Source organism: Polypterus senegalus, chromosome 7 (genome assembly GCF_016835505.1).
Source record: "Polypterus senegalus isolate Bchr_013 chromosome 7, ASM1683550v1, whole genome shotgun sequence".
NCBI classification, from domain to species: domain Eukaryota; kingdom Metazoa; phylum Chordata; class Cladistia; order Polypteriformes; family Polypteridae; genus Polypterus; species Polypterus senegalus.
In genome coordinates this window covers 177,153,358-177,176,460 of record NC_053160.1, presented here as the reverse complement: position 1 = coordinate 177,176,460, position 23,103 = coordinate 177,153,358, and the positions used below count along the sequence as shown (strand labels likewise).

Sequence of the window (23,103 nt, the reverse complement as noted above, 5' to 3'; positions counted from 1 at the left end):
TGGTCTCATCACTCACAAGCTGAAAGACAACTTCTGGAAAAACACAACTTGAAGTTGTCGAGGGGCTGGTAATCCGTAGTGTTCCCTAGCACGTCATGTCATTTAATGAAGTCCAGTAGCCAGCTTGCCTCCCATCGATCTACAGTATATCTGCGTAGTCCTCTCAGGGAGACGTCAGCTACTCAAGCGTGTTCAGCTGGGGACCGATCCGCTGATGCAGCTACCTGACTCCCATTTTCAATTTCCAGGTCATATGCATCAAAATCAGAGTTTGGTAAATTTCCATGTAGTCCTCTCAAGCAAACGCTCTCTGAAGAGCATCAGGTGCATGATTACTACAAACATAAACAACACACTTTAAGGACAAAATGAAATTCTACTTACTTTATATATATAATTGTGCATCAAAAATTATTACAAACGTAAATGATATACTTTAAGGACAAACAATTAAATTCTACTTACTTTATATATGTAATTGTGCAGATGTTCACATTTGACAAACAAAGCTCCTACTGTACTGTTAAGACACCACCAAACTAATCTATAAGGCGAAGCACTCTGATTGCTCAAGTTCCACCTCAGCACAGGCCAATCAGAATGACGAATGAATTCAAGGTGGACATCAAGTTAATTAAGGGAAACAACACATAAGTACTGTATTGCCATTTCAACTTATACGGTCACTCGAATTGACAACAGGTGGTAACAGGTATCAATGAGGTGATGATGATGATGAAGATGAATTAAATGGGGTGCACCTGAGCCACATTTCAGGTGTCATAGCAAAGGGTCTGAATGCTTGTGTCATTGTGATATTTTTAGTTTTTTTTATTTAATACATTTGAAGAAAATGTTAAAACCCTGTTTTCATTTTGTCATTCGGGGTATTGAGTGTAGCTTTATGTGGCAAAAAAAAAATTCAAGTAAATGATTTTAGCATAAGCCAGCAACATAACAAAATGTGAAAAAAGTGAAGGGTTCTGAATACTTTCTGAAGGCACCGTAGTATGGTTTGACAATACCATAGTTCTCTCTACTGCCTCAAAGCTCCAGAGTCCTTGGTTTTAAATATTCGCCTGGGCAATGCCAACGTGATCTTCTCTCCAGGTCTGTGTGGATTGTGCTCCCACATCCAACGAAATGCTTGTGAAGCTGAGTAGCTACTCTAAACTGGCTCAATGTTGGACTGGCATCTTCTCCAGTTGGTTCTCGCCTTTCTCCTGGTGCTACTGCAATAGCCACCATCTTCCCATTCCTCATAAACTTCTTTAGCAGGTTGAAGAATGGGTGAGTAAATGGAAGGGGAAATGTAACTTTTGATGCTCTTTTCACTTCATTTCTTTAATGGTAGATTAGAAAAGAACGATGATTTCCAAGTAAACTACCTTCCTCGTGTAATTTGTTTTGGCTTGTTTGTTTCTAATTGCGAGTTTCACACTTTGTCCGTTTATTTTGCTAATGGTTACTAATGTTGTAATAAGGCAAACCGATGAACAGAAGACATTCATAACATTTACCATGAGTTGCACGGGCTTTATTTGTTGGCCTCTGATTTCTCCGCTTTGTACTTTTAGAGGCATTTTTACTTTATCTTCATCTCTTCTATGGTAATCTCCGTCTCATTTTTTTTTCCTTCCTTTTCATTTTTGTAAACCTAATTTGAAATCCATGGAAAATATTATTCGTTTTTACTAGAGTACAACTGGCAGCATGGAAACAGTCAATAATATATTTGTGATTCTGAAAGTAATTTCACAGGAAATTCAGCAAAATGGAAAACAGCAGGGGGTTTTAAATAACACCACAGACTTGTAGATGTACAAATGTATGCTACTCTTTAAAGACGTCTGTAACTATACAAACACTCACTAAACCTGAAGCGTTTGTGCCAGAAGGATTCAAGAAAAGCCTTTGCATTTATTACATGCAGTTATTTGTCATTTTTATTATTATTGCCTGGCAGTTGGCAGTTGGCACTCCTCCCTCACAACTCTAGGCCCGGGTTTGACTCCCAGTCGGGCGCCCATTCATGACACATACATCATTAGTGCAAGTGACCTTGAGTGCAAGTGAAGCGTGCAATGCTGGGTTGGTTCCCATCCTGTTCCTGATCTGCCAAGATAGACCGCGCTTAGCTTAAAAAAGCAGGATTAGAAAACTGAAGGATTTAGGAAAAGATGTCTACTTAGTGTACCCAGTGTCCAAGATCTGCAAGGGGTAATCAAAACCATTTGAGCCTGAGCTATGTTCTTTGCCTTAAATCTTGGCACAGTTTGTAGATGAATGAGATGCAATCTGTTATATTTCAGTCAGGATTCCCCTCCTGGCTGGGGTTCTTGTCTGTTTTGTCGATTCTTGATTCTTTTATTTAACTTATTCTTACTTTTGTGGTTTACTTGCATTATTGTATGTTTTTGACTACGTATGTATGCTGCCCGTGTTATGTTCAAAGTGTTTTATGGGTGGTCCCCCAAGAGGCGGGGCCAACTGTCAATCACTGTCAGGATCCACCCTCCACTCTATTAATCCAGAGGGTCTCCCACAGTTCCTTGTGGTTCATTAAAAATGAACTTAAGGGTTTGGGTGAGTTATTGTGATTTTTTACTTTTTTTTTTAATATGCTTATTGATTTCTGGATATTTTGATCCTGTGCTTTGTTTTTTGACTTTGCTTTGGGTTCTGTAGTGGGACTTTGTTCTCCTAGGATCGCCTTTGCTGGCAACTCCTTCATGCCTTTTGTGCTCTTTGGAGCTTCACAGTGTAACAGAGCATTTTTTGAAAATAAGCTTGTATTTTATGAAGACCTGGGGTTTGGCCATATATATAGCTGGGGTTTGATGATAAATCCATCGCCCCCTGAATGGGTATTCTGCCCAAATGACAAGAGAAAATGAGAGTGACAGGAGGAAAAGATATGAAGCAATGGTCTGAAACAGGAGATGAAAAAAACATCAATTACCAAATCCAAAAAGCAGCGAGACAGGAACAAAGTGGAAAAGGATTGCAGAGTTGAAAATCAGTAAAACATCAAACGTAAGAAGGGTTTTGGTATCTGAGTAGTGGGAAAAGGAAGTGAACTAATGTAAATGTCAGTAACTGTAAAGTATTGCACGTCAGTCAGTCATTTTCAACCCGCTATATCCTAACACAGGGTCACGGGGGTCTACTGGAGCCAATCCCAGCCAACACAGGGTGCAAGGTAGGAAACAGACCGGGCAGGGTGCCAGCCAGACACACACACACACCAAGCACACATTAGGGACAATTTAGGATCGCCAATGCACCTAACCTGCATGTCTTTGGACTGTGGGAGGAAACTGACGCAGACATGGAGAGAACATGCAAACTCCACGTAGGGAGGACCCGGGATGCGAACCCAGGCCTCCTTACTGTAAGGCAGCAGCGCTACCCACTGTGCCACCATGCTGCCCAGTATTACACATAGGAAGTCAAAATGTTAGGTTTGAATACACAGTGGAAGGCCTGAAACTTGAACATACACCTTATGAGAAGGACCTTAAGAGTTGTAGTGGACTCATCACTATCAACTGCCAGACAGCACCCAGACGCCATTAAGAAGGCTAACAGAATGCTCAGTTATATAGCTGCTTGATGTGTAGAATATGAGTCCATGGATGTTATGCTGAAGCTTTCTAACACACTGGTGAGGCCTCGTCTGGAGTACTGGGTACAGTTTGGGTCTCCAGGCTACAAAAAGGACATAACAGAGCTAGAAAAAGTCCAGAGAAGAGCGACTAGGCTGACTCCAGGGCTACAGGGGATGAATTATGATGTAAAGAATTAAAGAGCTGAGCCTTTACAGTTTAAGCAAAAGAAGATTAAGAGGAGACCTGACTGAAGTATTTAAAATTATGAACGGAATTAGTACAGTGGATCGAGATGGTGACTTTAAAATGAGTTCAGCAAGAAAACGGGGACACAGTTGGAAACTTGTAAAGAGGGAAAATCAGGATAAACATTAGGAAGTTTTTATTTACATGGAGAACCCCAGACACTTGAAATAAGTGACCAAGTAGTGTGGTAGTCAGTCGGACTTTAGGGACTTGATGTCATTTTAGAAGAATTAAGCAGACAGGACTGGTGGGCTTTGTTGGGCTGAATGGCCTGTTCTTGTCTTGTTATTCTAATGTTTTCATGAACCTTAAATGACATCATCATCCTGATGAGTAATGTCTGACGGGATTACGACCTCTGAACACACTCACACACCCCTTACTGGGGCACAATCTGGCAATTTAGCACAACTGAACAAAAAACAAAATGGCACTGCAAAGTGGACCGAATCGAAAATAAACTTCAAAGTGATGCATTGAATCGAAAAGCAAAAGATTTTATCAGATTCCTCGGTTTTGAAAACCCCTATAATGCCATGCAGCTCAATACCAGAGACAGAAAATAACCTGCTGCTGATTTACAAAACATCCCAGGATCCTGATAGTGGGAAATATTAGGAAGTATTTTTTTGGGGACTTGCGTGCTTTGGGATTCATAACACGATCAAGATAGGATTTAGGACCTCCACATCTAAGGTCCAGGCTCTTCTTTGGAAATCAGTGACGTATTTCCCCATAATTGTAGTGTTATGCCGTGTTCATGTGCTATCAGATTTTTTGGAGCTTTCCAATGCTACGTGTTCAGGTGAGTTTCTGGTTGGAGTTTTGGGAAACATGAGGTCACTATTCACTTGTAACTTTCAAGTAAAGATAAGCCATACAGTATTATGGTTATTACAATGTTTGCAGTCTCTTCTGAACATTGCTTAGATGATGAGAATGATGCGTCAACATGAACCGTTACATCCTTTTCAGAGGTTGCTTCCTGTAAGGACAGTGTCTTCCATTTTGTATTTTATAATTGACATTCGTTTTGCCCACATGTAGAAATTTGCACTTTTCTACATCTTTTGATCTTTTTGGTCTTTTTGGATTGTTTTTCCTACCTCCTTGGTATCTGCTAGCCCTCCACTTTTATTGTCATCTGTTCATTTCACAAGTTTTCTGACTACGGCAGAATTTAATCAGAAAAAGACCTCTGAAGGACTGACGTCACTCCATGTGGGGCATTCTCCTCTTACCAGTATCCTTTGTCTCCTGATGGTTAACCAGCCCCACATTCTGTGTTTAGGTTACCTCTGACGCTAACAGAACTTTCAATATTAATCTTTGGTGTGGGACTGAGTCAAAGGTTTTTTAGGGAATTCTGTGTACCGTATATACTTGCGTCGTATACGTCAGGACTTGATCTTACCGTATAATTTCCAGTAGTTTATAATGTTGCTTGTATAAGTTGTGGCAAAGGTGCTATATAGGCGTCGACCCGACACAGACTGACAACGGAGGCGCGTGTAAAATAAACAAAAAAAACTTATTTTTCTTCAGCAGTGGGGCACATCTTCACCGTGTCCCACAGACCCAACACAACACACAAAGTAAGTCACCCCAAACCACACTCGTCTTCCTCTACTACTCCTCCCAGGCAGCTTCATCCTCCTCCTCCCGACTCTGGCGCCTTGAGGTGGCTGCAGGCTCCTCTTATAGCCCACCCAGAAGTGCTTCAGGTGGTAATTAGCCTACAGTTTATTTTTGTATCGCCCAAAATCACACAGGAAGTGCCGCAATGGGCTTTAACAGGCCCTGTCTCTTGACAGCCCCCCAGCCTTGACTCTCTGAGAAGACAAGGAAAAACTCCCAAAAAACCTTGTAGGAAAAAATGGAAGAAACCTCGGGAAAGGTAGTTCAAAGAGAGACCCCTTTCCAGGTAGGTTGGGCGTGCAGTGGGTGTCAGAAGAAGGGGGTCAATACAATACAATACAATACACAGAACAGAACAAATCCTCAATACAGCATAAAAATAAAAACAATTTACAAGTACGGAGCAGAATTTAACAGTAGATGATAGCATATAATATGATTTGGATATATAATTAGGCTGCACTTCCAGGTGTGGCTGCATCACAGCCCAGACGGGCTCATTAAGTCCTTGCAGCCCCCCCTGGCGGTGGCCACGGAACCCAACAGGGATGAGCCCCGATGAACCCCAGGGGGGGATGCTACCAAGTGTTCCGGAAGATGTAGCATGGATCCCATGGCTGCTGCCCCGGTTCTAGTGTCAAAGGGGCGTCCAGGCCGGGCATCCGCCACAAAGTCGAATGCGGAAAACTCACGGCATTGGTCCAAGAGATTAAGATATGCTAACGCCCACCCGAGAGAGTAACCACGAAGCACACGGCCTTTTTGTTTCTATGTACTGTGCCTACGTGACCACACGGTAATACCTAAACTATTCCGATGTGACGTTTGCACTGTTTTGTATTTTTGTATCTCACACCCTCATACACCTTTATCATAAGAGCATCCCTTATCCACAATGGAGCGTTCGATCAGAAGAAAACAGGAAGCTGGTTTTAAATTAAAAGTTGAGCGAGAAATTGGAAACTGCGCTGCTGCAACAAAATTCGACGTGTCTGAGAAACTGATGCGAGATTGGAGGAAGCAAGAAGATATAAAAAAAAAAGTTAAGTGTCGTATTTTTGAACGGGTGTATAAGTCGGGGTCTGATTTTCTGATCGATTTTTCGGGTTTCAAGACTCAACTTATTTGCGAGTATATACGATAGATGATGTCATATGCTTTGCTTTTGTCAACTCCTTCCCTGGCCTCCTCAAAAAAATGTAATAGTCCGTGTCATAGATGGCCAGGGCCCTTGCCCGGCTAGGACACCTCTGCCTTGGAAGGGCCGGGTGAACAAGTGTGGACAGAGCATCACCTCCCCCATGAATGCTGGATGGCAGCCCCACCCGGATAGCAGCGGTTCTTTGGACTCATGGGAGTTGGAGTTCATTAAAGCCCTTTTGGCAACCGGGGTTGCTGCAACTTTTCCTGAGCCCTTGTGGGTGGTTCTTCTGCCACACCCAGAAGTTCTGCTGGTAGTAGGACAACAAGCACCTGGGAGTACTTCCTGGTGACCAATATAAGGGACCAGCAGACACTATTCTGGGAGTCAGAGTCGGGAGGAGGGAGACAAAGCTTGCCAGGAGGAGTGGAGGAGAATGAAAATAGAGAAGGGAAGAGTATTGTCCAGTGTTCTGTGTATTGGGACTGCGTTGTGCCTGTGAGAAACGAGGAAGGCGTTTCCCATGAGGTGCAGAAAATAAAGCCATTTGTGTTTTATTAGTTAGCATCGTGTCTGTGTCGGGTTAAGCTTTGTCACATCTGGTATGGCAAGATCTTCCTCCTATAAATCTATGCTGTATGGTTAGTACCAAGCTTAGATAGGACCCCAGCCCATTATAGAGCACACACATACTCATTTATAATGGGTTAATTAACCTCGTATTCATCTCTTTAAGATGTAAGAAGAGCTCAAAGCACTTGGAGAAAACTCTAAAAAAAGCCAGTGATCACATCTCCTCAAAGGCTACCTACTGCACCACCATGGCACCTACACCACTCTGTTAAACCTAATAACCTAATTTTAGGCCTGCTTTATCCTTAATATAAATCCTATATGGTATGCAAATAGTCACCTTCAGGTTTTACCACATAGAAAATAGCTTTGATAACTAAATGGCACCACATGGAAAATAGGTTTGATAACTAAATGGCAGTAATTTGCATTGCTTTAAATGTAAAGTACAGAATTTGAATAGCACTAATAATGAAAATTGTATACCTATTACACCTTTTTTTATACTGACAAGGTGAAAAATGTACTGCCTGGATTTTTTTGATGAAAATATCTTTTTTTTTTCATTTCCTTTATCGAGAGGTTATGTTATTCTCATTATGTGTAATTCCAGCTCTTTACATCAGCAAGAGATGGCAATATTAGGATTTTCAGTGTGCCCCTTTAAATTCAAATATACTATATAAACAGGTATTTTTAAAGAAGTCGTACATGATTATAACAATAAATGAAGATTCTTGTAATAGAAAGTGAGATTTGATTTGAGTGAATATTTTATGAATATCATTGTGAAAAATATGCACCCGTCTACTCATTTTTCAACCTTACGGGCAATGATGGAACCAGCACAGGATGGGACACGAGACTATGAACAATGCAGACACACTCAATGGGTTAATTCGAGTTACCAGTTTACCTGAAATTCTGGTCTTTGGTGATTTAAAAGGAAACTGGATGACCCAAAAAAAAAACTGATATGAACTTGGAGGAACAGGTGAAATCCATGCAGACAGGGACTGGGTGAGGAACTGAATTGGAGTCCATGGAGATCTGAAGCAACAGTGTTAACCATTGTTAAAAATAACGAGAGAACCTGCCAATGAATATCATCCAAATGTTATGACAAAATAAATTATACATCTGCTGGTAGCTTCAGAACAAGTGTCCTGAAAATGATATCTGGCAGGAGATGAGAGGGAAAATTGTTCTTTTTAAACATCCAGACGGTTTTGTTTAAAGCAGCTTTAAACCAAAGCATCATAAATAGAAGCAGGGCTGTGACATCCCTCGTGGCGTCTACAAATCAAAACGTCAAATTCAAATAGAGCTTCCTTTAGAGATTTTGTATCAGTTGGTCTTCCCAAAGAGATAAATATATAGTGATGGATGGCCATGGGAGCTGCCTGGCCGGGAGGCCGATATACCAGGAGGACCAGGAGAACAGATGTGCACAGGACACTGCCTCCCCTGGAGTGCTAGAGGGCAGGCCCCTGGTTTGCTGTGGCTCTACGGATTCCTGCAGGGCTCCATTGGGAGTTGGAGTTTGGGACAGTCTTGTTGGGTTTCGTGGGGGCTGCCGGGGGAGCTGCAGAGCCTTACATTGGGCTTCCACCACACCAGGGAGTGATTCCAGATCTGGCTAATGAGCCAGGAGCCACCTGACTTCACTCAGAGTTGTGAGGAAGAGGAACGAAGATTACCAGAGGACGAGTGAAAGAGGAACAAAGAAGAGAAAGGAAGAAAGAAGAACTGTGTGTTGCGTTATTGGTGATGCTACTGTGTTGTGCAGTGGGGTATGAAAGTAAAAGCGTCTCCCCACAGTAATAAAGCTGTGTTGTGTGGCAGGACTTGTGTCTGCATCTGTCTGAGTCTGGGTCTGGGCTGCCACAATATACATATCCAAATATATAAAGTGTGTTTTAGTAGTGTGCCTCCTATGTCTGTTTGAGTTGGGTTAAGTGCTGGTATAGTGCCATCTATTATCTATTGTCACTATATATATATATATATATATATATATATATATATATATATATATATATATACACACACATACATACAGTATATATATATATATGTGTATGTATATGTATATATGTATATATATATATGTGTGTATATGTATATATGTATATATATATATATACAGTATATATACTGTATGTATGTGTGTGTGTGTGTGTGTGTGTGTGTATATATATATATATATATATATATAGTGACAATAGATAATAGATGGCACTATACCAGCACTTAACCCAACTCAAACAGACATAGGAGGCACACTACTTTTATTTTTTACCACTCGTGTGGAATGTCTTTCCTGTCCCTACGAGCCCACAACACAGTCCAAAGCACAAATCCCAATCAAAATACTTTTCTTCTTCACTCTCTATCTTCACCACTCCTCTCCGGCAAGCTTAGTCCCTTTCCTCTCGACTGTGGCTCCAGGAGTGGTGGCTGCTGGCTCCTTTTATAGCCAACCCGGAAGTGCTCTGGACCTATTTCCCCAAACCTGGATTCTGCACCGTGACAATGCACCTGCATATGCTGTGTTGCCAGTCAAAGAGATCTGACCAAAAAACAATGCTGTTTTTGTTTTGTTACCCCCATATTCATCATATAATACTCCCTGTGACTTATTTTTGCTTGCAAAATTAAAATGAACGATTTCATGGAAAAAATATAAGAAAATGCATGTAGCTGTAGACATGGTGACATAGGTTGAATACATGAAATGTTTCCAGGAATGGAAGAAATGCTGGACGATTTCATGGAAAAAAATCAAGGAGAAAATGCATGTAGCTCTAGACATGGTGACACAGGATGAGTATATGAAATATTTCCAGGAATGGATGATTTCATGAACAAAATCCAAGAAAAAATGCATGTAGCTGTAGACATGGTGACATACGAGGGATATCCAGAAAAAAAGGTTACAAGTGCCCTGGATGGTGCAGGGAATTTTTTTTTTCGAAGGTTGGCATACCTGCATGTAGGGGGGTCCTAACGGTCAAAATAAGCCTGGGACCGCGTCAGTCAGTTGTGAAATGTCATCACAGCAAGCAAGTTCGTCAGCCTCTGCTGAGGCCATTTGCTCCACCTACCGCTGATGCGAGATTCATTCGGTCATCAAGTTCCTGATTTTGCGTTGCGAATCCGTGGCCGAGATCCATCGTCAGCTTGTGGAAACCAAACTGAAAGAATTCTTGGGTGAGAAACGTTTTTTCAACAATGAGGAGGTGAAGGAGACAGTGGAGAAGTGGCTTTCGGAGGTGGAGCGGAGCGTATTCGACGATGGTATAAAAAAGCTTGTGCCCAGGCTGAAGAAGTGCATCAAAGTTGACGGCGATTATGTTGAGAAATAAACACATATTTTGGAACATACCCTGTAAATTTGGTTGAAATATATTCATTTTTCGATTTTTAACAGCTGTTGTAACCTTTTTTTCTGGATATCCCTCGTAGATTGAGTACATGAAAGTTTCCAGGAATCAAAGAAATGCTGGACGATTTCATGGAAAAAATCAAGGAGAAAATGCATGGAGCTCTAGACATGGTGACACAGGATGAGTACATGAAATATTTCCAGAATTGGATGATTTCATGAAAAAAATCCAGGAGAAAACGCATGTAGCTGTAGACATGGTGACATAGGTTGAGTACATGAAAGTTTCCAGGAATGGAAGAAATGCTGGGACAAGTGAATTGCATCTCAATGAGATGTTTTGAGGATGACTAAAAGAGAACTGCCCTAAGTTTTATTGTAAACTTTGTGATGGTCGAGGGAAGAAGGGTCAATAAACCAAAGAGCAGTCTGGGGTGCCAACATGGTCCTCCTTGTTTAGTAACTGATCTTTTCAAACAAAAATAACGCACAATGGTGTGAAATAACATCAAAGCAGCTGTCATGTAACAAAGTAGCCTCGATTGTCAGGCTTCTGCCGGTGAGATACACACACTCTCGTAATGAGGCTCCCAGTCTGGATTGTCTCCTGGGTCAAAGACGCCTCCATTTTAAAGCCCTGGGACTGTAAGGGGTGGGATTGATTGCCCTTACTGGGCTGTGGAGGAAGAAAATAACAAGGCTGTTAATGGCAGCGCCCCCACTTGGCCCAAGGTGGTACTACATACCTGGGAAGTGCTTGGATGGTGATCCGCAGACGTGCATGCGTGACAACTTTTGACAATTCTGAGAATTTTTGGGTCCCCCTCGTATGTTGATTGATTTAAGACATTAATGTGTGAGGATGAAGGGATTGCCAATGCTGGCTACAATTTAGCAAATACCTCCCGATTATTATTAGGAAGTGAGATCTTGTATGCTTTGTCACATCTATAGGAAATGCCACATCACCTTCACACCTCCCTTAATGAGCTAAATGAGTCAAAAGTTGTTAAAAGCTGCTGACTCAAACAAATGTCTTTTCCATTTTCACTTTTTCTGGGGTTTGAGCATCTGAGGCCAATAAATTCAGTTTGGCTTCTTTCAAGAAATTATGTGTAAGGACCAAAGGTTTAACAAGCCATTGCTTGTTCTGAGATAAGAGAATGTGAAAGATTTGAAAGAGATGAATATCTGAGAAGCTACACATGCAGGGAAGATGATGCATGGGCCGCGTACGCCGTGCTGTTTAAAGATACAGCAGACAGACAAACAAAATATTCAGCAGACGTCTCAAAGAAGAAATCTGCCCTGACTGGCCATATATCATAGAGCGAGTTTACTGTTACATGTATTTATAGCTAAGTGGCATCTGTTGACATATTTGAGGTAAAGTTATATATGGTGGGTGACTAGACAAGGAATCAGCATTTTTAAAATAAGCCTTTCAAACTATCTTAAATGTGTGGAGAGGATTTACCTGCAACAATTCTAAACCCTGTGTTAGGATATAGAGGGTTGAACATGACTGAAACATTAATAAATGGGGAGGCAGTGAGGAATGAAAAGACAGAATGTTGCAACCTGGGTTTATTATTTTACCTCACAATTTCAGCAGATCTAACAGTTATTAATCAGTGCATAATCAAGTGAGGGTGAAGCCTATCCTGGCAGCGTCAGGCATTAGGCAGGAGCAAAGCTCGATGAAGCATGCACATTAATTCACGTCTCGCCAATGTAAGAGATTCTAATTCGCCTGCAGTCTTATTTACACTGGATTAGCTGTACAACGGAAGGTGGGCTAAAATAATTCTTACCAGAGGACCTCTGTGATTTTTAAACCCTATTCTGATGGGATTAGTTTTACACCAGGAAGTGTGGTGAAATCATTGCTTTTAGTGGGCCGGTACACATCAGCACCCAGTAGCGGCATTTCCCCATTCTTGCCTCATGATAGATAGTTCATGGATTTGGACCGGTACGTACCATCAATTGGGTTTACGTTAGCCACTTTTATTTCTAAGAACAATATGACCATTTGCATCTCCAAGAGGGACTCTAACATCTCTGCTTTTCAATATAAATTGAGCAAGCCTGTGGTCTTCACGGGGATTATCCCCCTTTCCCTCACCCCAGTGTTCAGCAAGCACAACAAGGAGTACCAGCAGTTCTAGTTTTCCACTTCTGGCACCGTGCAAATCAATTAATACCAGTGAACCTCTGTAATTTTAGTCACATGTGGAATTGCTTAAATGACAGAATGTTGATTTGGGCATCAATAGTTTAACTTGGGGTTTATTTTTTTTTTCCAGACTTAAAGATCAGTAATCTTTCTTGAGATGTGAATGTGCAGACAGGACTAAATTATAGAGGTCCGCGGATAATAATTACTTTACTCCACCTTCTGGTGTAAAACTAATCCTGTCCAAGTAAAGCTTAATAGACGCATCTTTGGGGTGTGGAGGGTAAGCCAAAGTGCCAGCAGAAAAATGAATGCGGGCAAAAGAAAATGCAATTGTTGATTTCATATTGGTATATACAGTATACTAGACAAGATTAGAAATAAGGACATTAGAGGGTCAGCACAGGTTGGACGGTTGGGAGACAAAGTCAGACTGGCAAAATTGCGTTGGTTTGGACAGGTGCAGAGGAGAGATGCTGGGTATATTGGGAGAAGGATGCTAAGGATAGAGCTGCCAGGGAAGAGGAGAAGAGGAAGGCCTAAGAGAAGGTTTATGGATGTGGTGAGAGAAGACATGCAGGTGATGGGTGTGATGAGGACAGGAAGATATGGAAGAAGATGATCCGCTGTGGTGACTCCTAACAGGAGCAGCCGAAAAAAGAATACGTTTATAAATGATCAATTTTGGGCAGTACGGTGGCGCAGTGGGTAGCGCTGCTGCCTCACAGTTAGGAGACCCGGGTTCGCTTCCCAGGTCCTCCCTACGTGAAGTTTGCATGCTGTCTGCGTAGGTTTTCTCCGGGTACTCCGGGTCCAAAGACATGCAGGTTATGTGCATTGACGATTCTAAATTGTCCCTAGTGTGTGTGCTTTGTGTGGGCTGGGATTGGCTCCAGCAGACCCCCGTGACCCTGTAGTTAGGATATAGCGGGTGGGATAATGGATGGATGGATGATCAATTCTGCATATACAGTAATTTACATAAAATACATCTTTGTCACCCGATTGCATTCTTTGAAATAAAGGTGGCGGGTCATTTCTGTAATTGATTGCCCTTCAAAACTGAGGCCTGCCCAGCAACTGGCAATGCCATTTTTTCCTGACAAGATTATGCCATTTACTTAATTAAGCCCGAATTAAACATTTATGATATTCACGTCCTGCTAATTTGTCAGAAGAATGGCACTTTCTTTTTAACATGGTGATATTTAAATAATAGCATGCATTATGCACTAGATCGAATGAAATTTTATATTGTATTATTGCAGCGTAGAGCGTGCATTCTAATTTTTTAAATAGAGGCTTTTGTCATTTTTTTAATTATTGAGCTAAACATTTATTAAACTATATGACATACTTTTATTTAAAGTTACTGGAATAAATTTTCTTTTTAAATGAACTTCTTCCACTTAGTGTAGTGTAAGGTCTCAAATGTCAAACAGTCCATTCTGCATTTTATCACAGACTATAATGGATTAATGTATGTATTTTCAAACAAAATGCAAAGTATGCCAAACTTTGAATGCAATAATTGTCTCAATTGTATTTTCTTGGATGCCTCTATTACTCATTTTATTCTCCTTCTATTTTAAGAAAAATTTATGAATGCTATCAGTAATTGCAGCACCACAGTTGAAAAGCAATAAGGCTTCTTTGTTCTGACATTAAAATGTCAATATTCTGATACTGCCGTTGTAAATTTTCCTGCTAATTACATACTGCAGAGAATCGTGCAAGTCTAGTCTGAAATTGTTGTTTCTTTCCATCATAAAATGCAAACAGACCGTTTTCTTAATGCATTATAAATGGAAATTATATTACTGGAAACTCCGTAGGCTTGTATGACAACAAATGAATGGAGAATTACGCTCGGCTTGTAAAAGGGAAGGTGGGCAGGATTGCAGTGATTTGTGCTCCTGCCTCGTGGACCTGGTATCCTGGCACTTTCTCCCTGTGTCTCTGTATGGAGAAATATCCATCCATCCATCCATCCATTAACCAACCTGCTATGTCCTAGCACAGAGTCACGGGGTCTGCTGGAGCCAATCCCAGCCAACACAGGGCACAGGGCAGGAAGAAACCCCGGGCAGGGTACCAGCCCACTGCAGGGCACACACACCATGCACAATTTAGAATCGCCAATCCACCTAACCTGCATGTCTTTGGACTGTGGGAGGAAAACTACGCAGACACGGGGAGAAGATGCAAACTCCACGCAGGGAGGACCCGGAAAGCAAACCCAGATCTTTTAACTGCGAAGCAGCAGCGCTATCCACTGCACCACCATGCCGCCATGGAGAAATATTCTGGAATAAATTAAGTAAATAAATAAACATGCATTTAAATAAAAGTACTGTGAAATGGGACAATAAATCAACATGAAAAGTTCTCTTAGACTTTCTGTGCCTGGCAATTAGGAAAACAGGCTGGCTGAAATTGAGACTCTACCTCTGCATATCCACAAGGACATTGCAACATTGAAAAGCAATGTCAGGGCAAAGTTGGCCACGGATATGAGAAGCAGCAGATGCGGAGTATATGAGGTGTGGCAGAAAAGTAATGAGACTGATTTTTTATTTACCAAAGTTTTTATTTTTTTCAAACATCAATGTTATCCCCTTCAAAGTAGTTCCCTTGGGCAGCTCCACACCGATGGAGACGTTGTTCCCACTGTTGGTAGCAGCGCTGGAAGTCTTCAACCGGTATGGTCTTCAGCATGTCCGTTACACTCTTTTGGATGTTTTCTAAAGTCCCGAAATGGCGTCCTTTGAGGACATTTTTCAGTTTAGGAAAAAGGAAAAAGTCACACGGACTGAGGTCAGGTGAATAAGGGGGCTGGGGAACCACAGGAATGCCTTTTGAGGTCAAAAATTCTGTTATGGAGAGGGCAGTTTTTAGCACCATTTTTGGCACAGACCTTTCGCATGTGCAAATGTTCAGTCAAAATTTAATGAACGGTAAATCTGTTCAAATTTAACTGTTCACTCAACATTCTTAATGTTAAACGATGGTCTGATCTCACAAAAGTGTTCACACGTTCGATGTTTTCATTGGTTTTCGAAGTTGAAGTCCTCCCTGAACGGTGTTCATCTTCAACGTGTTTTCTGCCTTCCAAAAATGATTTGTACCAGCGAAAAAGTTGAGCTCAGGATAAAGAATGTTCCCCATAGGCCTGTTTTAACTTTTCAAACGTCACACTTGCTGTTTAATGGCACAACGTTGCTCCAAATTCCGCTGTTCCATTTTGCGTGACGCACAATCAAAAACACAACTTCGCTAATGGCAGTCACAAAAATCACGTAGTTAACGGAAGGAGTTGAAACTCGCACTGAGCTATGGGAGGGTACTGATACACGTGCTCTATCAAGGACAACAGCGCAGCGTTGCCAGATCGCTTGCAGTGTTGCCAGTCTCATTACTTTTCTGCCACACCTCGTAAATGAAAATCAGCAGTAAAACATTTTGAGCTCAATTGAATGAATGTCAGTAGTATGTCAGCACCATTAAGTGAGTAAACACACTAAAATTGATAAAAGTTAATTTCTTGTTTCTTCAAATTCCTACGTGATACAGCCAATTCCAAATTATATTTGTTTTTACCTTGAAACTTATTAAAAAATTTTGTTGTGCAGTGTAATGTGAAAAATTAAAAAGACGAAACTGTTAAAGAATGATTTGAATGCTAAAGCATGCCACTTGGTGGTCGAATGGCTAGCACTGCTGTATGCAGGGGGCCTCTGCTTTGAGTTAACCAGTATGGACCACTCAAATATTACTCGTGTGAATTTTGCCCATTTCCTTTGGGGTTTTTACATTTGATACACTGGCTTTACCCAAGTGTGCCGGTGTGTAGGCGTGTATGTGCCCTGGCACTCTGGTTCCTGCCTGGCACTCTTACTGTATTAAAGATGCTTGAATGTGGTTGGGTGGATAATGTTGACAATGTGTGACTTAAAAGGAAAGTCTGGTGAACAATCAATATAAAAAGAAAACTCTGTTTAATAATAACAGGAACAACATGCAGGTTATTTTCTGAAAAAGCCGAGCTCTGCAAAGACTGAAAATGTGTCAGATGTAATCCTCGTTCCTGTCGGTTATAGACCTAATGTAACACGACACAATCAATAAGCAGCCAAGACTAAGAGAAGCCAATGTGTTGCCCTGTTTACATCAATCCTCAATATCACTGCGTCGATTTTGTTAAAATGTCTGCCCACAGCCAAAAATCTAAATGTTGAAATACTGACTTTTTTTTTCTTCTTCTTCTTCTTCTTCTTCTTTTCTTTATCTCACAGGCGCAAGAATCCAGTATGAGAAAATTGGCAGTGACGTGACAATGCAGTGTGGCACCCTGGGAAGTGAGGCCTCGGTAACGTGGAAGGTGAACGGCACCGACGTGGAGAACAGAAGAGAGGACGATGGCCCCAGACTTCCCCTGAAGCAGGTGGACTTAAGTGTGAATGGGCTGTATAGCTGCTTCCAGAACCCTACAGGAGATCTCAAGGATCAAATCATACTCCGAGTCGGAAGTGAGTAATCCAAATATAATGCTTCCCTTGGCGGCTGTCTTTTCCATTTTTATTAAATATTGTCCAGTTCTCTCCGGAAAGCACACAATTGCAGGTGCGCCATTTCTCAGCACTGCTTATTTTTCCCCCCTTCACATTTCCCAGGGGAAAACTCTGGAATTTCTGTTCTGTGAATATGCTAAACAATTTTAGGTCCATATTTTGAAAAATTGCAAAGAAAATACAAAAGGAAATACGTTCATCCAAAAATATAATTTCCTGTTGGGTATCCAAAATGCTCCTAAGAATGATGAATTTTTCAGAATACATTTGTGGTGCCGTGTTACGAATTCTGAGCCAAACTTTTTCAGTTACATTTTATTGCAGGGTTAGTTTAAATGTTAAATCTCAGCCTTATTTTTAAATGTAATCTTTAATTATAAACAGTTGGGCTTGGGGTCCTTAAGAAGGGCTATTCGGCCCGTGTATAGTCTGCACACTCAGAAAAGCATCACCAGTGTTCCCGGTGGGTTCTGGGATTCCACCAGGGCTGTGCTTGGTCTCCTATGTGGTTTGTGATTTTCATGGTTGGGATATCAAGGCGTAGCCTGGGAGGGGAACAGGTCCACTTCGGTGGCCTTAAGAATCTTGTCACAGATTTTGCAGATGACATGATCCTGTTGGCTTCATTGAACTGTGCACCTCAGCGTGCATTGGGACAGTTTGTGACGGAGTGTAAAGTGGCAGCACCTCCAAATCTGAGGACATGTTCATCAGTAGGAAAAGGGTTGACTGTCATCTCCGAGTAGGAGAATAATTAAGAAGTTGAATTATCTTGTTCATGAGTGGAAGAAAAAAGGATAGTGAGAGCAGCAGAGGGATTGGGGGGCAGTTATGCAAACGCTATACCGATCTGTGATGGTGAAGAAGAAGCTGTGTTAGAAAGTGAAGCTCATGATTTAGCAGTCGATGTACGTCCAGAGCTTCACCTATGGTCATGAGCTTTAGGTAATGGCCGAAAGGATGAGATCGTGGGTGAAATGAGCTTTCTCTTCAGGGTTAGGTGGACTCTCCCTTAGTGATCAGGTGAGAGGCACAGACACCTAAGAGAGCCTCAGAGTGGAGCCGCTGACCTTCCACATTGAGAGGAGCCAATTAAGGTGATCTGGACATCTGATTCAGATACCTTCTAGATGCCTCCCTGTTGAGGTTTTACATGGATGACCAGCTGGGAGGATACCCTGGGGAAGACCCTGGGCTTGCTGGGAGGATTATTTCTCCCAGATGGCCTGGGATTGCCTTAGGATCCCACAGTATGAGTTGGCATTTGTGACTGGAGAAAGAGACGCCAAGGTCTCATGTCTTCGGATAAGCGGTGTAAAATGAATGGATGATTATGTTGGCCATATCATGTCATCATTAGTAGATATTGGGTCTAAGTACTTTGTTAAAGGTTAACCTCATACTTTTCTCCTTTTTGGCCACTCTTTTAAGTTAATTCACTCGTAACATACTTTAAGAATTGAAAGATTATCACCTACAGCTTCACCTTGACTGTGACCAGGGGTGCAATTGCAAAACTCTTAGGGCTCTGTCATATTACACAACCTTGACTTTTCCAGCGATTTTTACATTTTTTATTTGCTTGGCAGACACTTCGGCCAACATATTCGAGTAAACATCAGTCTGGTGAAGAAACGTTACAAGTCCATCCATCCATCCATTATCCAACCCGCTATATCCTAACCGCAGGGTCACGGGGGGTCTGCTGAAGCCAATCCCAGCCAACACGGGAAGGTTGCAAAATTGATCATCACAAGTGAAGAGATCAAAACAAAATGAAAGTGAGTTACAATTCATTGGCATACAGAAATTCAAAGACCAAGAGAGTCTTCAAGCACTTCTTAAATTCTAATCTAATCTAAAACACATTGAGGGAGGACATGAAATGGAGGTGGGCAGCTTGTTCCACCATCTAGGAGTTACACATGAAAAGAGTCTCGATTTGAGATCTGATGCCACGCAGCGGAGGATGCCTTTCACCAGCAGACCTGAGTGGTCGAGAAGGAGTGTTATGGTGTGATATTTTGTATATTAGTTGATAAATATTGTGAACATCGGTATTTGTAAATCAAACAAAGCAAATGTAATATTAGCGTTTAATTTCATTGACGAGAACAGCAATGCTTTCATTTCTATTCAACACCAACCTCTTTAGGACAGACTCAGGATGGGGAATTTTATTGCAGGTTGGAGGGTAGTGTGGGCCTCAAACCAGTTTAGCAATTGATTCTCTGCAGGATAGGAAGGCCACCTAGCTGGAAAGCTTGAATTCGACAAATGGGCAGGTGTGGAAGGCATTGTGTGCCCCCATTGGTCTGAAGTATGGCTGTTTGGGATTGGATTTGAATCGGAGGCCATTCGGTACCACACCACCCTATTGGCCTTAGGATATGGACAGAGAATCTATAAATGTGGTCGCTTTACCCCTCCTTCTGTCTCTCTCTCTCTCTCTCTGTCACACACATCATGGCCATGAAGACTAGAACACAAGCAGAAAGCACAACTCGGTAGCCATATTTAGACAGGCTTGCGGCCCGTCCTGAAGAAAGTGGACTAGAAACGATGACTTAACTAGAGACATTTAAGTAACTACAAGTCTGTGTGCCGCCTGAAACTACACAGCTAGCATTTATCAGGTTGTATGGTTGCCAATATTGTTTTACAAATATTATCAATAATACATTATTTAAAGTTGTAACTTATCTCCTGCTTGTATTTTACTCGTTGTAATTGCCTGAGGTTATAGATATAGAAGGGAAGGTGTTGACAAGTTATAAAGTACACTCACCTAAAGGATTATTAGGACCACCATACTAATACGGTGTTTGACCCCCTTTCACCTTCAGAACTGCCTTAATTCTATGTGGCATTGATTCAACAAGGTGCTAAAAGCATTCTTTAGAAATGTTGGCCCATATTGATAGGATAGCATCTTGCAGTTGATGGAGATTTGTGGGATGCACATCCAGGGCACGAAGCTCCCGTTCCACCACATCCCAAAGATGCTCTATTGGGTTGCGATCTGGTGACTGTGGGGGCCATTTTAGTACAGTGAACTCATTGTCATGTTCAAGAAACCAATTTGAAATGATTCGAGCTTTGTGACATGGAGCATTATTCTGCTGGAAGTAACCATCAGAGGATGGGTACATGGTGGTCATGAAGGGATGGACATGGTCAGAAAAATGCTCAGGTAGCCCGTGGCATTTAAACGATGCCCAATTGGCACTAAGGGGCCTAAAGTGTGCCAAGAAAACATCCCCCACACCATTACACCACCACCACCAGCCTGCACAGTGGTAACAAGGCATGATGGATCCATGTTCTCATTCTGTTTACGCCAAATTCTGACTCTACCATTTGAATGTCTCAAACGAAATCGAGACTCATCAGACCAGGCAACATTTTTCCAGTCTTCAACTGTCCAATTTTGGTGAGCTCGTGCAAATTGTCGCCTCTTTTTCCTATTTGTAGTGGAGATGCGTGGTACCCGGTGGGGTCTTCTGCTGTTGTAGCCCATCCGCCTCAAGGTTGTGCGTGTTGTGGCTTCACAAATGCTTTGCTGCATACCTCGGTTGTAACGAGTGGTTATTTCAGTCAAAGTTGCTCTTCTATCAGCTTGAATCAGTCGGCCCATTCTCCTCTGACCTCTAGCATCAACAAGGCATTTTTGCCCACAGGACTGCCGCATACTGGATGTTTTTCCCTTTTCACACCATTCTTTGTAAACCCTAGAAATGGTTGTGCATGAAAATCCCAGTAACTGAGCAGATTGTGAAATACTCAGACCGGTCCGTCTGGCACCAACAACCATGCCACGCTCCAAATTGCCTAAATCACCTTTCTTTCCCATTCTGACATTCAGTTTGGAGTTCAGGAGATTGTCTTGACCAGGACCACACCCCTAAATGCATTGAAGCAACTGCCATGTGATTGGTTGATTAGATAATTGCATTAATGAGATTTTGAACAGGTGTTCCTAATAATCCTTTAGGTGAGTGTATAATACCTTATAAAGAGTGGTAAGTCTAGAAGTTGTGAAGCATTCTGATAAAGTCTGCACAATAAAGAATATGAAAGGGTAAAGTAAAGTAATATAGAACTCTACCAAGACAAACCAAGGAGCATAGGACCTCAAAAGTGTCTCCATATCTGTGTAGGTGCTGACCTGTTGTCTACTCTCTAGGCAAGCATCCAGGATTTAAACTTATTAGGTGAGGTCAGTGGGAGCCAATGCAGTGATCTGTAAAGAGGAGTGACATTTGCCCACCTCGGCTTCCACCTACATGTCTCCCTAAAATTTCATTAGGAGGTCCAGTGATTGGATGGATGGATTAAATGAATTTGCAAAACTGAACACATTAAACAAGGTATCATTAATCAATTATAAATGCAGCATCTCTTGATCGTTACAGTTGAAACAAAATGATCATATCGTTGTCAGCTTCCCATCTGTTCAGCATACGGCTTCCTTGAAACAGCTGAAGTCACACTAGGGCTGACCGCAGCTTTGCTTTATCCTGAGGACTGGATGTGATTTCAGTCATGGCAGTTACTGTGTTCGTCTTATCCTCAACCGGACAGAATTACGTTTATTGCATGCAGCTTCAATCAGTTCAGTTTATGCCTTATCCATTAATGGCCGCTGTTTTACTTTCGCTTTAGAAATTAGAGAGACTCTAACCGTAGTTTCTACTTTTTATGGATTTGTTTGTTTATGCCTTTCGTTTATTTTGTAGCGGTTCAGGAGGTCCGCTGTGGCTGCAGGTCTTCATTTCGTAATGAGACGACACGTCTAGCAGATCATGAAACGTGATGTATAATTCGATGGCTTGTTAATGCTTTCATTCCTCCAAGACAAATCTTTATCACATTGTAGAGTTTTCATTTTCTGTGTAAACTATCCACATGTCTCGTAGTCCAGAATAAGTCTGAACCCCTTGGATCTTCTCTTCTCTTTCTCATTTCTACTTCATGATCCCTGTACACGGTCTTAAATGGAATCACCTTAGCTGGAGAGATGGGGGTTCCTTTGTCATTTGTGTCATAATGAGAATGTTGGGGGCACCCGTGGGCTAACCCCATAAAATTGAAATAGATCTGATCAAAATAAAGTGTGTGAGAACGCCAATATCAAGTCTTCTCAGACTGTCCAAGATGGCAGGAAGAGGAGGGTCCAGGTGGGCAGAGACCGGAAGTGACCTTGTTGGAGGAGTGCTGTCAGTCTACAGAAGGAGAAAAAGAGAGAGCGTTATCACACAGCGCCACCCCCTGGATTGATGGAGAATTACAATCACCTGAGCTCTTAAACTGTCTCCCATGCACACACACACCTTAGCCCAGAGCCGTGAAGTCACGGACACGAGAAACAACATCGGCGTTAGCATGGAGAGTACCTCAACAGTGTAGGACTTTGAATCGATAAGACTGTAGGTCTAAGAATCACCTGATGACACGGGGCTTCGACTCTTTACAAAGAGCCATCCAATGTAAAGGTGTGCAGTCCATCGACAGAGTGACTTCACCACCCAGGAGGTAGTACCTCAGCTGGTTAATAGCCCATTTCTTCAATGGAGGAAAGCAGTCAGTCTTCTGGTCTGTAGAGAGAGGAAAAGAGCGCGTGTTACCACACAGCACCACCCCTTGGATTGGTGGAGAATTACAATCACCTGAGCCCTTAAACTGGCTCCCATGCACACGTGTGTGACTCTGATTAAGAAAACAGGAGATAATTAAAACCTAAATGCAACAGTTTA

The 23,103-nt window shown here is 41.9% G+C and overlaps 1 protein-coding gene across 2 annotated transcripts in view; it reads left to right on the top strand.

Moving 5' to 3' along the window:
* The window catches only part of cntfr (ciliary neurotrophic factor receptor), a 734,458-nt gene that overhangs the window by 440,304 nt on the left and 271,051 nt on the right, over positions 1 to 23,103 (top strand). For both annotated transcript variants that reach the window (XM_039759654.1, XM_039759655.1), the window contains one exon: positions 17,072 to 17,305. In XM_039759654.1, coding sequence (XP_039615588.1) covers positions 17,072 to 17,305 — 234 coding nt within the window. The remainder of the gene's footprint in view (positions 1 to 17,071; positions 17,306 to 23,103) is intronic.